This window comes from Balaenoptera acutorostrata, chromosome 6, assembly GCF_949987535.1.
Source record: "Balaenoptera acutorostrata chromosome 6, mBalAcu1.1, whole genome shotgun sequence".
Lineage (NCBI taxonomy): Eukaryota > Metazoa > Chordata > Mammalia > Artiodactyla > Balaenopteridae > Balaenoptera > Balaenoptera acutorostrata.
In genome coordinates, this window is record NC_080069.1 from 43,796,836 (window position 1) to 43,818,983 (window position 22,148).

Below are 22,148 nucleotides of genomic sequence, written 5' to 3' on the forward strand. Positions count from 1 at the left end.
AGTCTGAGGCCCACCACTTCCACCCCAATAAACATGCACCTAACCTCCTTAACATCTGGTACTCGCTTTGTGAGTCACAGATTAATCTAGGTGAGTGATAAAGATAAAGGGGAGGGGAAGCCTGGGGCACGTGAGTCACCCCCACCTTCCTCGGGAAAGGCCAGCCTGCCCATCTCTCTGCTGCAGAGAGAAGGTGACATCTTGGGCTGCCCTGGGGAACTAAGGGGGACAAGAGTGTTCCAAACCCAGAGGGAAACTCACTTCCCTCTCCCACTTCAGTTTCTGGAAGAGGGATGGAGAGGATAATATTTCTGGTTTGCAAGAGGCCCAGAGAGGTGTAGGAACTTGTCTACGGTCACACAGGGAGTTACAGAGAATCTATGTATCCTGGCTGCAGGCCTTGCTTCTGAGCCTGGGCTTTCCCAGGGGTCGGGTGATGAGAAATAAAAGAGTAGAGAGGCTGGAGCTCTGGATCTCTCCAGTGAGGCGGGGAGGAGTGAAAAGCCGGGCCCCGCCCCTGTCCTGGGCTGCCTGCCAGTCTTGGCCCTTCCCTTCTGTGCAAGGCAGCAGAATGAAGCTGTTATTAGACCCAGGGGAGCAAGGTCAAGGATAGGGGTGGTGGGTGGGAGCATGAGCACTCTGGTCCACCGCAAGCCTATGTCTCTGTTTCCCTGTCTGGGAGCTCTCCTCTGTTCTCCCAGACTAGAAACCTCCACAGAACAGAGCTGGGGTCTCCCAGAGACTGACGAGGCCAAGGTTGGACCCTGACTGAGGGGTCACTGAGGGGCATTGAGACCCAGCTCCTGTTCCACCTGATGACCAAATGGTTTGGATGAAAAAGATAGATATGACATCCTAGCCTTTCCCTAGTCTCCTTCTCCACTGCCCCAAGGTCTAGAGAACCTCAGGAAGTCATTCCTGAAGTCTGACTGCAGAATCGCCTGCTGCGGGCTGTCCTCTCCTCTCGATCCTTCCCCTGAGACTTCTCTCCCTTAGGGCCAGCAGTGGGTGGCTGCCCTGTAATTAGCACCCAGACTGGGCTTGGATGAGGGGAGAGTATACTGGGGCTCATACATACCCGTCACCTTTCTGGAACACCAGATGCAGAGCCTTCCACCACCTGTCCTCCCACGGCCACCTTCAGACCGCAGGCCTCTCAGAGAGCAGTTGTCCTGGGCCCCACCCAGGTTCAGGTTCCTGTCTACGCAATTCTGCCTGCCTTCAACTTCAGCTTCTTGCCTACCTGCCCTGCCCATTCTGCCTCCTAAATCCCAAATCCAAACCCTCTCATCATGTTGTACCAGGTCCCTTTGTCTCCAGACTCCTCAACAGATCCCCACCTCTTATCTCTGGCTTTTATAAATACTGAACCCAGACCCACAGCCAAGCCCAGACAGGGATACACACAGATATGCACACAGAACCCCAGGGTCGCCCACATGTACACACAGACCTCCATGGGTACACGCATACACAGAGCCAAGAACGCACATGGATGCGCACGACATTCATACGGGAGGGAACGTGACTCATTAACGAGGCAGCTTCTGGAATGAACCTTTCCTTCTACATTGACTGTAATACAGTTTTCAAAGCCTGAAACATCTGTAATCTTGTCTGATTCTTTCAGGGGCCCTGGGTGTGTGTGTGTTGGGGGGACTCCACCTGAAACCTGCAGGAGACTGATGAGGAAACTGAAACTGAGGGGCAGGGAAAGGGAGCTGGCTCGGCCACCTGACTGGTCAGTGGCCAAGTGAGGCTTGGAGCTGAGCTTCTGGGTCTACAGGAGGGCTCTGGCCCCATCAGCCCAGCCCCTGTGGCTCTGGGCTCTTCCTCAGCACAGGGCCTAGGCCTCCCGTCCCATTCCTCTGCCTCCTCTCTGTGACCCTCTGCTGTCCTCAAAGGGTGCCGAGGGCAACTCAGGGTGACACCAGAAGGTGAACACAGAGTCCCCGGGATATGGGTCAAAAGGTAGATTTTCTCAAGTTCCAGCGGGACATCTGGCCGGAGGTGTCCCGGGGTGTGGTTTGTGTTCACAGGCTCTCCTCCATCTCGTCTGCCTGGAGACAGGGGGTGACTGTTGGTGCGGCAGGAGGAACTGCTTGCCCACCCCCCAGTCTGGGGACGCTCATAAGAGGATGATTCATCTCTGCTCTCCACTCCCCGTTCCTGTCCAGAGCCAGCCCCCGACTCTCAAGGCCCAGAAACAGGAATAGCATCCAGCAGTGGCCTAAGAGTGGGGCACACTCTAGACAGGGTGCTGAAGCATGGAGGGACCTGTGGCTCCCTGGCTTCCCTGCCCTCTTCACATCTCCTCCATATCTGCATGGCGTTTGAATCCAGCTCAACACTTAACGGGGGGGCTTCCCTAATGGTGCAGTGGTTAAGAATCCGCCTGCCAATGCAGGGGACATGGGTTCGAGCCCTGGTCCGGGAAGATCCCACATGCCGTGGAGCAACTAAGCCCGTGCGCCACAACTACTGAGACTGCGCGCCACAGCTACGGAAGCCTGCACGCCTAGAGCCTGTGCTCCACAACAAGAGAAGCCACTGCAGTGAGAAGCCCACGCACTGTAACGAAGAGTAGCCCCCGCTCGCCGCAACTAGAGAAGGCCCGCATATAGCAACAAAGACCCAACACAGCCAAAAATAAGAAATAAATAAAATAAATACATTTATTAAAAAAAAACAAACACTTAATAGCAAGTGACTTCTCTCCAACTGTTAGTTTTATCATCTGTGAAAGGGTAAAGTATACACCCACTTCTGGGGGTTGTTTCACAAATGGGAGGAAGTACATTTAAAAAAAATAAATTTATTTATTTTTATTTTATTTACTTATTTTTTAATATAAATTTATTTATTTTTTTTAATTTTTTTTTCATGTTTTTTTTTTATTTACTTATTTTTGGCTGCATTTGGGTCTTCGTTGCTGCGCGCAGGGGCTATTCTTCGTTGTGGTGAGTGGGCTTCTCATTGGGGTGGCTTCTCTTGTGGAGCATGGGCTCTAGGCACGTGTGCTTCAGTAGCTGTGGTGCACAGGCTTAGTTGCTCCGCGGCATGTGGGATCTTCCCAGACCAGGGCTCGAACCTGTGTCCCCTGCATTGGCAGGCAGATTCTCAACCACTGCGCCACCAGGGAAGCCCTGACAATCATCTTGAAATTGTTCACGTGGTGGTCTGATCAGCATGATCTTGATTGTTTTAAGTACAGTTAATCTTCAATTCCAGGATCAGTTTGTTCCCACTTCCTTGAGGTGAGTTCTCAGAATTGTGTAAGATGGAGAAGCTTATGTTGAATTTGTCTCTCTGTTCACCTTGTTCTGGCTCCAGGGAAATAAAACAGTCACTAGGGAGTGCCATTCTGTAAACCTTGAATGCTCCCATCTCAGAGATCTTGTCCCTGGTTTTGTCTTTGGGCTGAAGCTTCTTCAGGTTCTCTTTTTTTCTGGATACGGAGTCTAGATCTTCGGTTTTGAAACCAAATCTGGACTCTAGACTCTGGAACCCCAATATCTTCAGCAAGTTGCTCTCTGGAATCAATCCCAGGATAAGGGTTTTCCATGAACGCATTCATGAGAGTTTGTAATTGGGAAGAAGTGTAGCTGGTACGACATCGTCTGTCTCTCATACCTTGAATATTCTCTTCAGGGTAAACTCGGTCTTGTCTTAAGTCTAAGTTCTTCTCAGGTCTTTTCAGGAACCTGTGCCTAGCTCTTCGATTCTGAAACCAGATCTGGATCCTAGATTCTTCAGTGTTGACTTCCAAAGCAAGTCTTTGTTTGGCGGCATAACCCGGGTAAGGTTTTTTGTTGAATGCATTGATGAGGATTTTCAATTGCTCTTCTGTGAATTTGGTGCGGCTGCGTCTACACTTTGTGGCCACGGCCTTGTATGGAGAATTGTCTTCGGCCATCTTGGAAGGGAGCTCCGAAGCCTGGTTCCACCAAAAGAGAGCTAAATTTATTTATTTATTTTTGGCTGCCTTGGGTCTTTGTTGCTGCACGTGGGCTTTCTCCAGTTGCGGCGAGCGGGGGCTACTCTTTGTTGTGGTGTGCGGGCTCCTTCTCATTGCGGTGGCTTCTCTTGCTGCGAAGCACAGGATCTAGGCACACAGGCTTCAGTAGCTGTGGCACACGGGCTCAGTAGTTGTGGCTCGCAGGCTCTAGAGCGCAGGCTCAGTAGTTGTGGCGCACGGGCTTAGTTGCTCCGTGGCATGTGGGATCTTCCCGGACCAGGGCTCGAACCCATGTCCCCTGCATTGGCAGGAGGATTCTTAACCACTGTGCCACCAGGGAAGCCCCAGGAAGTACTTTCTAAACTTGAAAAATGGGGACTCCCCTTGTGGCACAGTGGTTAAGAATCCGCCTGCCAATGCAGGGGACATGGGTTCGAGCCCTGGTCCGGGAAGATCCCACATGCCACGGAGCAACTAAGCCCGTGAGCCACAACTACTGAGCCTGTGCTCTAGAGCCTACGAGCCGCAACTACTGAAGCCCATGCACCTAGAGCCCGTGCTCCGCAGCAAGAGAAGTCACTGCAATGAGAAGCCCGTGCACAGCAACGAAGACCCAATGCAGCCCTAAATAAATAAATAAATAAATAATATTTTAAATAAATAAATAAACTTGAAAAATGTATGTCTGTCTGTTTTGGTCAGCCCCTCCCCCATCCCACTCCAATGCTCGGGAAGAGGTTAGGGGTTCAGGGAGGCCAGGGGGACTGTAGTATGACTTGTTTTCTATGTCTACACTCTTCTCCACTCCACTTGCTGACAGCAAGGCCCATGTCTCCTCCTCTGCTGGTTCAAGCTGCTCGCATTCAGGCAAAAAGAGTTTGGGGGGCAGGAAATGAAGGGCGTGCCACCACTACCCCTTACAGGGCCCCAGCCAGTCCCTCTGGTCCAACAGGCTGGCACTTGCGTCTTCAGCCCTTCCCTTGCCTGGGAACCCACTCCCCCAGCTCTGACCTCAAGGAGTCACGGCCTCCCACGGGGTGGATCGGCTGTCAGTCCCCTTCCTGGCTCAGCCCTCCTGCCCTCAGCCCTCCTGCACAGGTGAGACACAGACCTTGCTCAAGATGCGTTGGGAGGAGGTAGGGCCTCCACTTGTGCCTCGTCCTGGAGCTCCCAGGCAGGCAGGCTGGCTTCCAGCCCGTACTCAGGCTTTCCTTCCCGAAGCACAGGAGGGAGCCCAGATGGCGCTGGGTAAGCCTCGTGACTCAGGGTCAGGGTCTGCCTCACCAAGCTCAGGCTCTTCCTGTGAAGCCGAGCTTCCTTCTATCTTTTGCTCCAGGGGGCGCCATTCACACTGACTACGATGAGAATGAGCCCCCTCACGCCAACACCTGCATCCAGTTGTGCAATGAGGTCCTGCTTCAGCCCCCCAAACTCAGGCCAGCCAGCCCAGCGCTTCTGGACAAGCATCCTCAGGCCCTGCCCCTCTTATTCCCAGATGACCGGAGGAGGGCTGACAGGAATAAGGGACCCTTGGAAAGCATTGCCTCCTTCCCCCTCCTCCAGGCAGGGTCCTTTCAGGCCCACTAAGAAGCATGAAGCCCTACCCATACCTCCTCAGCTCCAACCCTAACCCATCCCAATATGCATGGTGTGTACATGTATGAACATGTGTGTACACACTAGTTATAGATAAGAACCAGTTTGGTGGGAGTATATGGGGTCATGGTCTTGAAGGTTGGACCTTGATTTGGGGTAAGGGGGCATTGGGAACTGGCTCTCGTTCCACTTGCCAAGCCATGTGCCTCAGCATGGCGCTGCATCCACTGGGGAAGTGGGAGGTCGCAAAGATGCTCTATGGTGAGCTGCAGCCCTAGGATTATAGGTGAGCACGTACACACATGTGCACATGTGTGAGTACATGTAAATGCACATGTGTAAATAGATGCTACTTACAAGATACACAGATCCACAGTTATGTGTATGACCTGCCCCCTCAGGGTGCAACCCATGTGAACACCTATGTGAACTGAGTGCAAACACATGTGTATATGGGACGGGGGTGGGAGGTGTGTGCTCTGCATGCTGATGGTGGAGCTGCCCCGTTTTTCTCTGGTTTCCAGGCCAGGCTTGGCTGCTGGCAGGCCCAGGACCGGCAGGAGTGAGGATGGGGTTCTGTGGGCTGAAAGTAGGGTTCCCTACTTTCTTTCAGTGTTGAGGAACCACTTTGCCACTTCCTGCCCTGTGCGGCCCCACCTGGGGCAGTGAGGGGCTGAGAAGCATACCAGGGAGTGGGGAGAAGAGAGTGAAGCCTTGTGGGGGGCTTTCCCCCTTTCCCACAGTCTGGGCTCTGGCACCAGGAGTCTAGGGTTTTGTCCTGAGTCACAGATGGGCAGTGGGGCCTCCGGCAGGCACTCAGTGATGGCTCCCTGATTTACCCTGGGCCCTCCTAGCCCATGGGGTTCAGGGGGTACGGTGCTTCTTCTTGGGCCAAGGGTCACGGGGGACCTCTTGTGTGGGGATTATATATATATGTGAGCCTATGGCTACACTCTCATGGGCAATGGGATCCCAGGAGCACGTGAACAAAGCTCAGGGTCTATAGGCAAGTATGGCTGCCAGCCTCGGGGGGTAGTGTGTGTGCGTGCACACCTGCATGTGCACCTGTGAATCTACCTATGTGTGTTGCCAAACCCTCTTTGGACATGAGTCGCCTCTGGAGCCCTCATTTGTGACAGCCATTCCTCAAGGGACAAGTCCCCTGGGCCCTTAGCCCACCTGGATTACGTCCCTTTGGAAAATGTGCTCTTCCCTGGCAAAGCTGCCTTTAGATACTGGGGTGAGGGCATATTTGCTCCCAGTCCTGTGGGAGTAAGGCCCAGGCTACCAGACCTCAGTTTCCCAATTATCAGATGCAGCATAGGGAACAGGGTTGCCCCATGCCTCCCCTCAGATGGGACTGACACACCCACAGTTCAGCCAGCTTAATCTCTTAAAGGGACAGACTTGCCCCTGGCCAGGGATCAGCCAGAGTGGGAGAGGAGAGGGTTAAAAGCAGCTGGAACTCGGGACTTCCCTGGTGGTCCAGGGGTTAAGACTCCACCCTCCCAATGCAGGGGGCCCGGGGTTTGATCCCCAGTCAGGGAACTAGATCCCACGTGTGCAGCCAAATAAATAAATATTAGAAACCAAAAAACAAACCGGCTGGAACTCACCTTGCTGGCAAGCATGTGGCCTGTGGCATGCCAGGACAACTGCAGCTCAGCCTCTGGAGCCATGTGCAAGATGCACGCAGGTACACATGTGATAGCTCTGTTAACCCAGCCATGTTCAACAGGCATGAGCAAAGCCATGAAAAATGCCCAGAAAGTGTGATCAGGCACATAGGACAGATGTCATGTGTGGACACAGCTGAGAACGGAGCAGGTCAAGACATGCAACATGTGACATGTACTAACTGCACAAGAAGCAAGGGCCGGTGTACTCTGGCTGGAACTCAGCACCTGTGTTCCTGAGTCCACCTGGGTCTGGACTCTGAGAGGGTCTCTTCTCCCTTGGGGCCCACAGCCTCCTTCCTCCAGGCCGCTGACTGAGGACGCACCAGGTCCAGCCATCGTGTAGAGCTGGGGCTAGTTCCTTTCCTCTCTCTCTTTAAAAAAAAAAAAATTTTTTTTATTAGCTGATTTTTATTGGAGTATAGTTGCTTTACAATGCTGTATTAGCTTCTACTGCACAGCAAAATGAATCAGCCATACCTATACATATATCTATCCCCTCCCTCTTGGATTTCCCTCCCACTTAGGACACCACAGTGCATTAAGCAGAGTTCCTTTCCTTTCTGACATGTCTCCTCTCCCCTCCACCGTGGTAAGGATGGCCGCGAGGCTCACCGCGAGTGGCCCAAGGAGGTCTCTTTGACGGCTCCTTTTCCCCCCTTGAGCCCCCGTCCTGCACGTGCCTACACCCCACCATCGGCTCTCAGACTCCACAATCCCGCAGTCTGGTCTCAGCCCCCAGACACCTCCTCCCCGGGCCAACACCAGCCCTAAAGGCTCCTCACACCACACACCCCTACCTTCCTTATCAGCGTTCCCCCAACCCAGCGTCCCCTCCAGCCTCCCTAGGCGAGCAGTGCGGGGTGGCCGCCCACTCCCGAGGCCGGCACCCGGCTCGGCGGGCGGCGTTGCCGGCGGGCGGGGCGCGTGCCTCCGGCTCCTATAAAGGGCGCCACTCGGCGCTGACGGCCACTGCTGCTGCGTCCGCCGCCCGCCCGCCCGCCAGCACCACCGCCTGCCCCAGCCATGGGTCGACAGAAGGAGCTGGTGTCCCGCTGCGGGGAGATGCTCCACATCCGCTACCGGCTGCTTCGCCAGGCGCTGGCTGAGTGCCTGGGGACCCTCATCCTCGTGGTGAGTGGAGAGAGAAGCCTCTCTCCAGACCCACACTCCCCAGTGCCTCTGTTCACCGGAGGGTCTGTGTTTTTTAAGACAGCCTTGACCCCTCTCCCAGCTCTGATCCCTCGCCCCCAACTTGACCCCTTCCGGAGCACTCTTCGCCCATAGCGCTAACCCCCTCAGTGACTGACAGCTCCGACTCTTGCCAGAATGACAGCTGTTATGCCCCAGTGACAGCTCTGATCCTTTACCCTCTCACCAGTGACCCAGCCCACAGGCTGGGGACAGCAGTCACCTGTGCAGTCTGGGACCTCCAGCCTTTCTGGCTTCCACAGCTCCCCAGGTTCCTAGAGTCCCAGCCCTGAGAGGCAGTGGAGGCAGTGGCAAATGGGCCCCTCTTGGGTTATTTGGGTCTTGGATGCCTGGCCCCTAATGAATAATTAAGCCTCAGAAAGTCCAAAAGTTGCCCTGCCGTAAGGACAGTTTGCCACAGGTTGGGGCAGAGGGCGGAGGCTACACAGCAAACAGCAAGCGGGAAGGAAGGAGGATCCTGAAGATAGGAGGCTGTGGAAGGCAGCTGTGCCCCAGGCACAAAGGACGTGGTGTCACTAAAGTTCCTCCCCTAGTGCTGAATAACTCCCAGAAAGATGCTGTCAGCTTCCATGCAGAAGCACTCTGAGTTACTGCCCGGGGCCTGAGTTACTGTACAGGTTCTCTGAGGGGGACGCTTCCCTGCCTGGGTTACTCCCCAGTCCCAGTTATTCCCTGGCTATGCCAGTTTGGGTCTGGGTTGTTCCTGGGTGACTCTGCACTTCTTGGGTGTGGCAGACACACCAGTTATGGGCTCCATTTCCTGTCCCAGTTACTCTCAGATTTTCGGCCACTCTTGTGGTTACACCCGTTTCCTTCTGGGTTACGTCTGGGTTCATTTGCTCCGTTGCAGGGAATGGGGTACTCCGTGTCCCAGTTCCAGCCCTAGGTAACATAGACCAGCCGGCCCCCTGCGGACTAACAAGATTAACTAGGGGCAAGTAGGGCTGGATGGCCCACGCCAAATGGGTGGTGGTGGTGGAGCAGATTCTACAGGGAGAGGAAAGCTGGACTCACCTCTGGCTTCCAGGAACAGGAAACGGGGAAACCAGCTCCTGCCCCCGAGCCTTGTGTCCCCCCGTCCCTGTCTGATTTTTAGTGCAGCCCCCTGTTTGAGAGCAGCCAGGACAGAGCAAGTTGTCTTCCCTTCACAGAGGAGCCTCCCTATCTCCTCCCTAGTCTCAGTTTGCCTTCCCCCAAAGGAGCAGTCAGGCCTCCCGCTGAGCCCCAGGATCATTTGGCTTCTCCCTGACCACAGAAGGAGGGTGTTATGTCTGTGAAGGCTTTCAGGCTCAGGTGGCTGAGAAGCATTTTGTATCAGTGCCCGAAGAGGAGAGGCCAGTCCCGGGAGATGCCCAAGTGGTCGGTGAGGGCTTACCTGCATACCTCTGTGGGTTGGGGACCGAGAGCCTGCAGTGGCAGAATCAAGGCTGGCTTTCGGGCGAGGGAAGCCGCTTTCTCTGAGGCACCTAGTAAGGTGAGGAGAGGGAGAAGGAGCCCGGAGGAAGAGGAAGATTAGTCTCAAGGTGGTGGAACTGGCTCTGACAGCTTCTCCCTCCATGGCCTCCTGGGATGGAGCCAGGTTTGGGCCTCAGGCAGGCAAGGAGCTGAGGCCAGGGCTGGCCAAGCCGGGCAGGGTGCCCCAGACCCTCACGTGCCTGTTCCAACACACATACAAACTTACACTCTCTGACCTTTGCTCTCACCTGCCTGCACACCTTTGCCCTGCATCACTGCTGCTGGCTTCCCCACTATCTCTTGGTCCTCGTGAAGGATGATAATCAAAATGCTTCACCACCCAGTACAGCAGGACACTGACCCTTTAGAAGGGACGAGGGCCCTTAGCGCAGGTTTTGGAAAATTTCTGCTGGATAGGCATACAAACATTAGTTATGGAGAGGTGGGAGAGGAGAGCTGGGGCAGGGCTGGAGCAGCTTTGGGGGACACTTTGGGGGCTCAGGGCAATGGCTCTTCACAGAGGAGCTAGTACAGAAACATTTTTACATTTGAACAAGGGGAACCGACAAATAGCACATTCTGTACTTGCAGGACATCAGGGATTTTAGTCCTCTTGAATCCCACCCCCCCTAATTTCCGGCAGAAAGCTTAGAACCAATCTCCCCACTTCCACTGCTCTGGGGATCCTGGACTACGGCTAGTGAGACTAGACAGATGGCTGTCTTTAGGACCTCCAAATCTGAGTGGGGAACCTGGACCTCGGAGGGCAGGGAGGTCAGGGCGAGTGGAGAGGGGAGGCTCTGGGTCAGGAACAGGTCAAGGAGGCTGAAGATCCTGAGAGGGAGAACAGGGAGAGGCAGGAGCTCTGACACCCCAGATTCAGGAGAAATGGACTCAAACTAACTTCTGGCTTCCTCCCTTTCTTTGCGCCCTCCCCCCCTCAGCTCTTCTTTGGGGCAGAGAGGGAGGCAATTGCAGGTGGGGGATGAGTGAGAGCCTTCCCACCCCTATGGACCAGGCCTGAAGGGCTGGGGGAGGAACTGCTCAGGTGAGAGTGTCCCCTTCCACCCACTCCTACTGAGAGTCAAGAAAAATCAGTGGAGATGGTTCAGCCATCTTCTGGGCTCGAAGTTGCAAACTTTGCTTCCAGTGCCTTCCATTGGACTCTGTTATTAGTAGAGTTGGGACATTGGGGCTAAGAGGGCATGTCTGCTTCTTCTGCAGGGTATAATTTCAGCAGGAGGAGGAGGGGTTCGATTCCAGGAAAGGGCTTCTCACCCTCCCGTCCTCCCCATGAAGGCAGGGGGAGGTTGTTGGCTTCATCCCTGCCCTCTGGAGTGAGACTCACTGGTCCTCACCCTCCCTGCTTTGTTCTGTTTCCTGACACAGCTGTTTGGCTGTGGCTCTGTGGCCCAGGTCGTGCTCAGCCGGGGCACCCACGGTGGTTTCCTCACCATCAACCTGGCCTTTGGCTTCGCCGTCACCCTAGGCATCCTTATCGCTGGCCAGGTCTCTGGTAAGGCCTTACCCCACCCTCAGCCATCACCCCTCCACAGCATTCCCACAAGGTGTCCCGCTGGAGAATAGGGTGGGAGCGGAGGTCGTCTCAGAACAGGGCATAGCCAGGCCTTAGCTTTGGGTCCTTGGAAGAGAAGAGTGGTGAAGGAACTTGATACTTGGAAATTTCAACTCTCACCTTGGAATCAGAGATTAGTCGAGTTGGTCTGTTACATAGTCCAACACACCATTCTGTACAAGAAACCCTTCTCTGCATCCCTGCTCACCAGGGCCAGAGAGGGGGAGTATGGGGTGGGGGAGTCCTGGCCTCCCCACTGTGGCAGGCGGGGGCTAATAGGTTCCATCTCCCCTCTGCCCAGGGGCGCACCTGAACCCTGCCGTGACCTTTGCTATGTGCTTCCTGGCGCGTGAGCCCTGGATCAAGCTGCCCATCTACGCCATGGCTCAGACTCTGGGAGCCTTCCTGGGTGCCGGGATTGTTTTTGGGCTGTATTATGGTGAGCCTTCCCACCCTGCCTTCCTCCACTACCCCCTCCCTCTGGCACCAGGCCTTTCGATGACAGATAGCTGGGGCCTGCCCAGGCCCCAGGCTTATGACTCATTCACGCACAGGCCCCAGGAGGGGGTCATGAGGGGAAAGAAATGAGTCGGGCAACAATGGAGTCAGGCCCTCCACCCCTCCACTTTCCCACCCCCGACTCCAGGGTAATAAAGCAGCGATTACACTCACCTGTGACCCTTGGGAGGGTGGGCCCAGCCTGAGAGGGGAGATGGGGCTCAGGCCTCTGCCCTCACCCACTTGGTATCTAATCTGTGACCAGATGCAATCTGGGCCTTCGCCAACAACCAGCTTATAGTTTCGGGCCCCAATGGCACAGCCGGCATCTTTGCCACCTACCCCTCTGGACATTTGGACATGGTCAATGGCTTCTTCGACCAGGTACGGGCTGGGGGTGAGTGAGGGGAACTCGGGGAGGAGGACCAGGCTGCCTCGGGTTGCTCATGGGCTGGCTGGGGGACAGGACTCCTCGTCTAGAGCAGATTCCTAGGAGTCTGCAAATTTAACCAGCAAAAGTCTTAGCACCACTGCTCTGGAGAGCAGAGCACGGGAGATGCCAAGACTCTGAGAGTGGAGGGAAGTTAGACGATGGAAGGAGGGGCCGGAAGGTGGATGGGGGCTCTTCTCACCCTGTTCTCCCCACTCCCCAGTTCATTGGCACAGCCTCCCTCATCGTGTGTGTGCTGGCCATTGTGGACCCCTACAATAACCCTGTCCCGCGTGGCCTGGAGGCCTTCACTGTGGGCCTGGTGGTCCTGGTCATCGGCACCTCCATGGGCTTCAACTCTGGCTATGCCGTCAACCCCGCCCGGGACTTCGGCCCTCGCCTTTTCACAGCCATTGCCGGCTGGGGCTCGGAAGTCTTCACGTGAGTGCAGTCCCCGCCAGCGTGTGCCAGCCCATCTCCCCTCTGCCCTGCCCCACGCGTCCCTGACCACATCTGTCTGCCCCCAGGACCGGCCGCCACTGGTGGTGGGTGCCCATTGTCTCCCCGCTCCTGGGTTCCATTGCGGGTGTCCTCGTGTATCAGCTCATGATCGGCTGCCACCTGGAACCGCCTCCACCCTCCACCGATGAGGAGAATGTGAAGCTGTCCCACGTGAAGCACAAGGGGCAGATATGAATGGGCAGGGGGCCTCCCGCCCACCCCCTCTCATGAGCATCCTTTGACTGTGCAGGGGCTGCTTCCTAGAAGCCCTCTTCATGACCCCGCTCCCAGGCTAAGAAGCTCCTTGTCTACCACCGCCCCTCTAGACAGCCCCCTTCAGGATTTTCCATCCTGAAGGAAATAGGACCCAACAGGACCGCTGGCCACTGCCTGGAAGCTGGTGGCACAGGGAGTAGGGCCAATCTAGTCCTTTGTCTCCCAAAGAGAGAGAATGGGCAGCAGATGTGTGCATGTGCGTGTGTGTAGTTTTCCAGATATTCAGGGCAAAGGACCAAGTGGAAAGGATTCTATCTGTGGGCGTGCGGGGGAGGCCCGGAGGGAGGGACGGTGTCGTGTCCATCTATGAGTGACGAAAGCACCAGGGGTCTGCATGTTTCAGGGGCTCCCTGTGGAGGAGGGTCCAGGTACATGTGTTTCTTAGTATGTGTGTGTCTGCTGTTTTTTCTACATAAGGGGCTTCTATAGGCTTTGGGAGAGGTAGGGTGGGAATATGAGTAGGGCTAGGAGGAGGGGACCACAGCCCAGATGAGGAGCTCTGGCTATTCATACATAAGTAAGAGCAGAGTGATGTGTTTCTGTCACAATGGAGGCATGAGGCGGGTGGGGTGAAGTCCAGGTCATAAGTTTCACATTTGCTCTTTAAAAAAAGAAAAAAAGAAGTGTATATATATATATATATATATATATATATATATATATATGTGTGTGTGTGTGTGTGTGTGTGTGTGTGTGTGTGTGTATAAAAGATGTTACAGTTTTAGGGATGGGGGTTGGGAGACTCTAAATAGGCTCTTCATTTCTTTTTTTTTTTTCTTCACTCCTTTAATCCTCAACGCATGTACTCTTTTGCCTTTTATAAAAAAAATAATAAAACATATGCCAATTGTGTAAATATCTCTCTGCTTGCTCTGCTGTTTTTCTGGCACCAGCTAAAGAGCTTCGCTGACTTTGGCCACAGATAGCCAGAGCACCCTGAGGGTAGTACTCAAACCTGCCCTAGGGGCAGGGGTCAGTCACACAGAGAGGTCAGAGAGCTCCCTCAGCTCAGCTTGAACTCGGCGTCCCACACTTTCCCCCAAGCTTCCATCTTCCTGGGAGCCCCCGGTACAATGAATCACATCTTCCCAACCCCTGCACCTACCCACTACCCCAGGAAGGCAGGCTGAAGCCTGGCCTAGGGAAGAACTTTCTCCCAGGCAGAGCTGCCCAAAGGACAGGACTGCTACCCAAGAAATAGTGAGCTCCCTGTTGCTGGAAGAGACCAATCAGACCGGGAACCTGTTATTGCCTTCTACACCTCGCAGCTGTTTGGGCTCTATCACCTTCAACTAGACCTTGGCCACGGCCCCCTGAGCAGCCTCTCTGACTCCAGTTTGCCCCGGTCAGTCCACACAGCAACCAGAGGGATCTTTCTGAAAACGCCTGCTGAAAGTGTGCCTCTTTCTACGGCTCTCCCCGCTACCCAGAGACAATTCAAATCCCTCCATCCTGCAGTCAGGCCCTCCAGGACCTGGCCCTGGTCCCTACACCTCCCCTCACAGTGCTCCATCCACCCCAGAATACTTTGTGTGCTCCTGTGCCTTCCTACCTCACTGCCCACTCACTGAAATCCTCCTGATCTGCTCCATCACCTCCTCCAGGAAGTCATCCCTGCCCTTACCCATTCTTTCACCATCTCTACAGTCAGTTGTCTGAACCCAGAGACCACAGCTGCATTCATTCGTGCCTCCTGTGCTTCAGTTCTTCAGTTCTTCAGTCTGAGGCACCCCTGTGTCCTTTAAGGCTGGGATCTGGGATTGGACTGACTCTGGTGCCCTGACTGAAGCCTGGGAAGCTCTGTTGGGAGATCACGTGCCCCTTCCCACCTCCTTCTCCTTCCTTACCGAATCCTCCTCAAATTTCACTGGGAATAAACGGGAAGGCAGCCCCAACCCAAGCTCTCCTGCAGAGTTAACCACGTTGGGATGCCTGGGTCTGGAGGAGAACTGTGGTTTTTAGAGGATAAGCCAACTCTTGCTCCCCAGAGACGATGGCCCAGAGTGGGTGGGTGGTAAATGCATGGTCGCACAGCCTGGACCCTGGGCGGGTGGGGCTGGGGGAAGGCAGTTCCATCTCAGGTCTCCACCCACTCGTCCCCAGCTCCCAAGAGGCGTGTCTGGAATGTTGAAGGGACCTGAGCCAGAGGGAGTGTCCCCTTCTCAGGCCCTGGGGGGAGAAAGGGCAAACCAAGGGAGGAGAATGCGTGCTTCAGAGTTTCACTGCAGCCACACCTGTCCCGCTTTGGGTACCCTCACTCTGCTATCCTCCCCAGCATGCCCCATGCCCTTTGTCTTCTCTTACTCTCAAATCCTGCAGTTGACCCTGACCAGTCAGCCCAGGGGGTGGTGGGAGGGCTTCTGGCCCAGTGGTGAACAAGTAGTCAGACCTGGATTCCAAGCCCAGCTTGGCCTCTCTCTAGCTGTGTGATACTGGGGTGGTCATTTTCTTTCCCTGAACCTCAGTTTCCTCATCCGTGAATTGGGAAACATTGAGAGGAGGAGGTAATGGAAGATAATAGTCAATAAATGTCAAAAAAATGATTTTTTTCTGCAGAACAGGGGAGGGGGGATGGTGGTGGTGGAGAGATCTAAAGGCTGTTTTTTAAAGGTCATTGAATTTAATATCCTCTTCCGCCTCAGATTCCTTCCACGAATCTGAAGTTCCTGAGAGGGGGGAGGAAGAACGGCGTGATGGCTTGCCGTGCCCTAACTTGAGGAGGGTTCTGGGAGGAATAGAAGGGAGACACAAGAGGGGCCCACCACGGGTGTAGAGAGCAGAGGAGCATGCAGCCTAGGGAACACGATGGATGGAAGGTCAGACCAAGTGAGGAAGAGGAAGGCCTGGCCGCCCAGTGACAGAAGCCAAGTAGCAGCATGACCCCTGGGGGCAGGAGCGAGGCTTCCCACCTCCCCTACTCCCTTCTAAGATATGCCTCCTACCAGCAGTTCTGTCTGATAGCAAGTTCTAGAAAGAAACCTCTTCATCTCCTTCAGGAAAGTAGCTTAATCCGTTTTCCAGGGTGGACTTAGAGAATCAAGATCCCACATCTCATCTCTGTCCCTTCTTCCTGAGCTAGTCCTCTCAACAGCTATCTTTGGAGGAGCTCATGGTTCCTTAAAGCTCTGACTTGCTTGCATTGAACTCCACCTCCCTGAAACCTGAGCTTGGTTTCCATTTCCTTGTGTGCCTGCTTGTGTGTGCGCACATGCAGCTGTGCACCTCTCAGTGCTGCTGGGTGAAACTATCTTCCTCTCAGTCTGTCTGGTATGGCTCTGGGTCTGTGCCCCTGGCTGACCATGTCTCTGTCTCTTTCTGTGTCTCTGTCCCTGCCTGACTCTTTGTGTCTGGGTCTTTCTATGTGTACTTCTAAGTGAACATCTCATGTACCTAAGTACCTAAGAGAGACTGAGTGACCAGTCCCGCTCATCTTACCCCAGGGCATACTTCCTCCTTAATTCCTCATAATGAGCTCTCTCCTTCTTGCTAACTCTTTCCTCTTGATTTTGTTTGTCTAAAAGCCTGGGTGGGGCCCCCCCAGGCTTGGGGAAGCGTGGGTGTGGTAGAATTGGGTGGGGTGAGAAGGGGAGAAGAGGGACTACTCCACCCTGTACAGAGACCCCAGAGGCCAGAGACACCCTTGGTCCCCCACAGGAGGGTCTGTGAAGGTACTGGCCTCTTCATTGGGAGAAGGGAGCCTGTCCTGAGGTGGGAACACTGAGTTGTGCATCTGGGAATGCTGGCAGTGCAAAGGAAGGAGAAAGTCAGGTGGGGAGCCTCCTTCACCTGCAACTTTACCAAATTCATCAATTCATTCATCAATGAATTTGGTAAAGTTGCAGGACACAAAATTAATATACAGAATCTGTTGCATTTCTATAGACTAACAATGAACTAACAGAAAGAGAAACTAAGGAAACAATCCTATTTACCATCGCATCAAAAAGAACAAGATACCTAGGAAAAAGCGTACCTAAGGAGGGAAAAGACCTGTACTTGGAAAACTATAAGACACTGATGAAAGAAATTGAAGACAGCACAAACAGGTAGAAAGATATACCATGTTCTTGGACTGGAAGAATTAATATTGTTAAAATGGCTATACTACCTGAGGCCATCTACAGATTCAGTGCAATCCCTATCAAAATACCAAGGATATTTTTCACAGAACTAGAACAAATAATCTTAAAATTTGTATGGACCCTGAGTAGCCAAAACAATTTTGAGAAAGAAGAACAGAGTTGGAGGAATCACGTCCCACCTGACTTTCAGACTATACTACAAAGCTACAGTAATCAAAACACTATGGTACTGGCACAAAAAGAGACACATAGATCGATGGAACAGACTAGAGAGCCCAAAAATAAACTCATGCACTTTTTGTCAATTAATCTATGACAAAGGAGGCAAGAATATACAATGGAGAAAAGACAGTCTCTTCAATAAGTGGTGCTGGGAAAACTGGACAACTACATGTAAACTAATGAAATTAGAACATTCTCTAACACTATATACAAAAATAAACTAAAAATGGATTAAGACCTAAATGTAAGACCAGAGACTGTGGGTTTCCCTGGTGGTGCAGTGGTTAAGAATCCGCCTGCCAATGGAGGGGACATGGGTTCAAGCCCTGGTCCAGGAAGATCTCACATGCTGTGGAGCAGCTAAGCCTGTGAGCCACAACTACTGAGTCCACATGCCACAACTACTGAAGCCCACGTGCCTAGAGCCCATGCTCCGCAATAAGAGAAGCCACCGCAATGAGAAGCCTGAGCACCGCAATGAAAAGTAGCTCCTGCTTGCTGCAACTAGAGGAAGCCCGCGTGCAGCAACGGAGACCCAACACAGCCAAAAAAAAAAAAAAAAAAAAAGACCAGAGACCGTAAAACTCCTAGAGGAAAACAGGCAGAACACTCTTTGGCATAAATAGTAGCAATATTTTTTTGGGATCAGTCTCCTAAAGCAAAGGAAATAAAACAAAAATAAGCAAATGGGACCTAATTAAACTTAAAAGCTTTTGCACAGCAAAGGAAACCACTGACAAAACGAAAAGACACCTACTGAATGGGAGAAAATATTTGCAAATGATATGACTGATAAGGAGTTAATACCCAACATATATAAACAGCTCATAAAACTCAACATCAAAAAAATAAACAACCTGGGCTTCCCTGGTGGCGCAGTGGTTGAGAATCTGCCTGCCAATGCAGGGGACACGGGTTCGAGCCCTGGTCTGGGAAGATCCCACATGCCGCGGAGCAACTGGGCCCGTGAGCCACAACTACTGAGCCTGAGCGTCTGGAGCCTCTGCTCCGCAACAAGAGAGGCCACGATAGTGACAGGCCCGCACACCGCGATGAAGAGTGGCCCCCACTCGCCGCAACTGGAGAAAGCCCTCACACAAAAACGAAGACCCAACACAGCCAAAAATAAACATAATAAATAAATAATAAATAATAATTAAAAAAAAAAATAAACAACCGGATTAAAACATGGGTAGAAGACTTGGATAGACATTTCTCCAAAGAGAACATGCAGATGGCCAAGCAGCACGTGAAAAGATGCTCAACATCACTAATCATCAGGGAAATGCAAATCAAAACCACAATGAGCTATCACCTCATACCTGTCAGAATGGCTATCATCAAAAACAACACAAGTAACAAACATTGGTGAGGATGTGGAGAAAAGGGAACCCTTGGGACTGGTGGTCCAGTGGCTAAGACTCTGAGCTCCCAATGCAGTGGGTGGGCTGGGTTCAATCCCTGGTCAGGGAACTAGATCCCACGTGCATGCCACAACTAAGAATTCGCATGCTGCAACTAAATATCCCGCATGCTGCAACTGAGACCCGGCACAGCCTAAATAAATAAATAAATAAATGTTTTTTCCAAAAAGAAAGGGAACGCTCATACACTGTTGGTGGGAATATAAATTGGTGCAGCCACTGTGGAAACAGTATCTCAAAAAACTAAAAATAGAACTATTATATGACCCAGAAATACCACTCCTGGGTATATATCTGAAAAAACCAAAAACACTAATTCTAAAAGATACACGCACTCCAATATTCATAGTAGCATTGTTTACAATTGATATGGAAAAAGATATGGAAACAACCTAAATGTCCATCAACAGATGAATGGATTAAGATGTGGTATATATATTATCCATTCATCTGTTAATCTTAATCCATTCATCTGCTGAATAATATTCCATTATATACATATAATGGATACTACTTATACTATATGTATACTACATATATGTATATATATATATATATAAATATATACACAATGGAATACTATTCAGCCATAAAAAAGAATGAAAATTTGTCCTTTGCAACAAAATGGATAGACTTGGAGGGTATTATGCTAAGTGAAATAAGTCAGACAGAGAAAAATACTGTATGATATCACTTTTTGTGTGTGTGTGTGTGATGTGACTGTAGCAGTCTTATATTTGAAACTCAAGGAGGAAACAACTGTGTTCCAAAACACCTAAATAAGCAGGTCCAAACAATGAAGGCATTTTTTTAAACTGCCACATTCACTCCGAAGCCCATTCATCTCCTTCAGCATCCCAAAGATTAAGGACATGTTCTGCTTAGCTATATAGTAAAGTGGCAAACACGCTGCACCACTGACATCACCGGACTGTTGCTTATAAAACTAGACTTCTGACACTGGGGTCCAGCTTCACTTTCTCTCCATCTGGGAGGGCAGTTGTCTGAGCAACCTCTAGATCCTGCTCGTACTGCACTGCCAACGCTGAGTCCATGACCACCTCTGGCGGGGCAAGAGCTGGCATGGCGACAAACTCCAGGTTAGGGTCTCCCACCAGTTTTCTAGCAAGCCAGAGGAAGGGCTTTTCAAAGTCGTAGTTACTTTTGGCAGAAATGTCATAGTACTGAAGATTCTTCTTTCGGTGGAAGACAATTGACTTTGCCTTAACCTTTCTGTCCTTAATACCCACTTTGTTGCCACCCAACATCATGGGGATGTTCTCACACACTGGTACCAGATCTCTATGCCAGTTAGGCACGTTCTTGTAAGTAACTCTCGATGTTACATCAAACATTGTAATGGCACATTTGAGCTTGGATATAATAGCCATCTCCCAGTCCACCAAATTTCTCCTGACCAGCTGCATCCCATACATTGAACTTAATAGGTCCTCTGTTGGTGTGGAACACAAGGCGATGGACCTCAACACCCAAGGTAGCTACATACTTCTTCTCAAATTCACCAGATGACGTTTCACAAATGTAGTTTTTCCAGTACCACCATCACCAACCAATACAAGTTTGAACTGAACTTGGGGTTCTCCTTGGGCAGCCATCGTGATGTTAGTTCTAGAAGCGTCTCCGCGCCTGTCTGACTGAGGGCTGGAAAGATGGCAGAAGCCTGTATGATATCATTTATACGTGGAATCTAAAAAATATAACAAACTAGTGAATATAACAAAAAAGAAACAGACTCATAGATACAGAGAACAAACTGGTGGTTACCAGATGGGAGATGGAAGGTGGGGGAGGGGTAATATAGGGGTAGGGGATTAAGAGGTACAAACCATTATATATAAAATAAGCTACAAGGATATATCATACAAACCAAGGAGGGACTTCCCTGGTGGTCCAGTAGTTAAGACTTCACCCTCCCAATGCAGGGAGCACGGGTTTGATCTCTGGTGGGGGAACTAAGATCCCACCTACTGCATGGCGTGGCCAAAACAAACAAACAAAAAAAACCACACAAAAAAAGCACAGGGAGGGCTTCCCTGGTGGCGCAGTTGTTGAGAATCTGCCTGCCGATGCAGGGAACACAGGTTCGAGCCCTGGTCTGGGAAGATCCCACATGCCGCGGAGCAACTAGGCCCGTGAGCCACAACTACTGAGCCTGCGCGTCTGGAGCCTGTGCTCCGCAGCAAGAGAGGTTGCGATAGTGAGAGGCCCGTGCACCACGATGAAGAGTGGTCCCCACTTGCCGCAACTAGAGAAAGCCCTCGCACAGAAACAAAGACCCAACACAGCCAAAAATAAATATTAAAAAATTAATTAATTAATTAATTAAAAAAAAAAAGCACAGGGAATATAGCCAATATTTTATAGTAACTATAAATGGAGTATAACCTTTAAGAATTGTGAATTACTATACTGTATACCTGTAACTTATATAATGTACATCAACTATACTTCAATTAAAAAAATAAAATAAAAACTAAACTATAAAAATTTTTTTAAATCAGAAGGAGGCACTGGGGCCCTCAAGGGGCTCACCTTGGAACACTGAGTAGAACGTCTGAGTCCTAAGCAGGCAGAGGAGTGGGTGTGTCCGCCCAGCAGCTGGGGTTGGCCTCCTCAGGCACTCAGTGTCTCCACACCTGGGGCCTTGGCCTTTGGTGCCAGGCTTATTTGCGGTAAGAAGGAGGATGGCAGTGGGAACAGAGACTCTGCCTGGTCTGGGCATTGTGGCTGTCCCAGAGAGGCACCCACCTTGCATAAAGGGGAAACTGAGGCCCAGAGTCTCACTCAGGGTCACAGAGCAGTGCAGCAAAGCCTGGATTAGAACTCAGCTTACTGTCCCCAACCTGGTTGCCCTGAACCCCTTTCCCAGGCAGCACTTTGCAACATCTCAGGGAGCAGGGCGCCCGGGCCAGATCACCTGTGTTCCAAACAAGCACTTCCCAGACATGGGCCCTTGGGCGTGTGGTCTCATTTCCTCCAGATCCAATCTCCGCCTGCTCTGTGCCCAGGGAGGTTGACACCTGTGGGCTGCGTCACCTGGGCCCTCTTGCCCTCTGGCTTCCAGGTGGGTTTGGTAAGTGGGAGGCACAGCTAGGAAATCAGAAGGCAGGGCAGGTGTGAGGGGGTCGGGAAGAAAGTCTGGGTACTCACGCCTTTTCCAGGACTTTCACTGCATCCAGTAACACTGCTCTCTCCTCTCGCCTCCTCTGGCTGAGGACGGA

General features: G+C 52.0%; 2 protein-coding genes and 1 pseudogene across 2 annotated transcripts; 1 reads left to right on the top strand and 2 right to left on the bottom strand.

Annotated features, from left to right (window-relative positions):
• Positions 1–3,388: 3,388 nt before the first annotated feature.
• LOC130708329 (double homeobox protein A-like) lies at positions 3,389–7,223 on the bottom strand. The gene is made up of 2 exons (XM_057547719.1): positions 7,171–7,223; positions 3,389–3,937 (listed from the first exon to the last, which is right to left on the bottom strand). The coding sequence occupies exons 1-2, from the start codon at positions 7,183–7,185 to the stop codon at positions 3,389–3,391; spliced, it is 564 nt and encodes a 187-aa protein (XP_057403702.1). The 5' UTR covers positions 7,186–7,223.
• Positions 7,224–8,218: 995 nt separating this feature from the next.
• AQP3 (aquaporin 3 (Gill blood group)) lies at positions 8,219–13,811 on the top strand. Its single transcript, XM_007176863.2, has 6 exons — positions 8,219–8,364; positions 11,287–11,413; positions 11,775–11,912; positions 12,237–12,355; positions 12,625–12,842; positions 12,929–13,811. The coding sequence occupies exons 1-6, from the start codon at positions 8,257–8,259 to the stop codon at positions 13,095–13,097; spliced, it is 879 nt and encodes a 292-aa protein (XP_007176925.2). The 5' UTR covers positions 8,219–8,256; the 3' UTR covers positions 13,098–13,811.
• Positions 13,812–19,844: 6,033 nt separating this feature from the next.
• LOC103017250 (GTP-binding nuclear protein Ran-like) lies at positions 19,845–20,522 on the bottom strand (annotated as a pseudogene).
• Between the last annotated feature and the right edge of the window lie 1,626 nt (positions 20,523–22,148).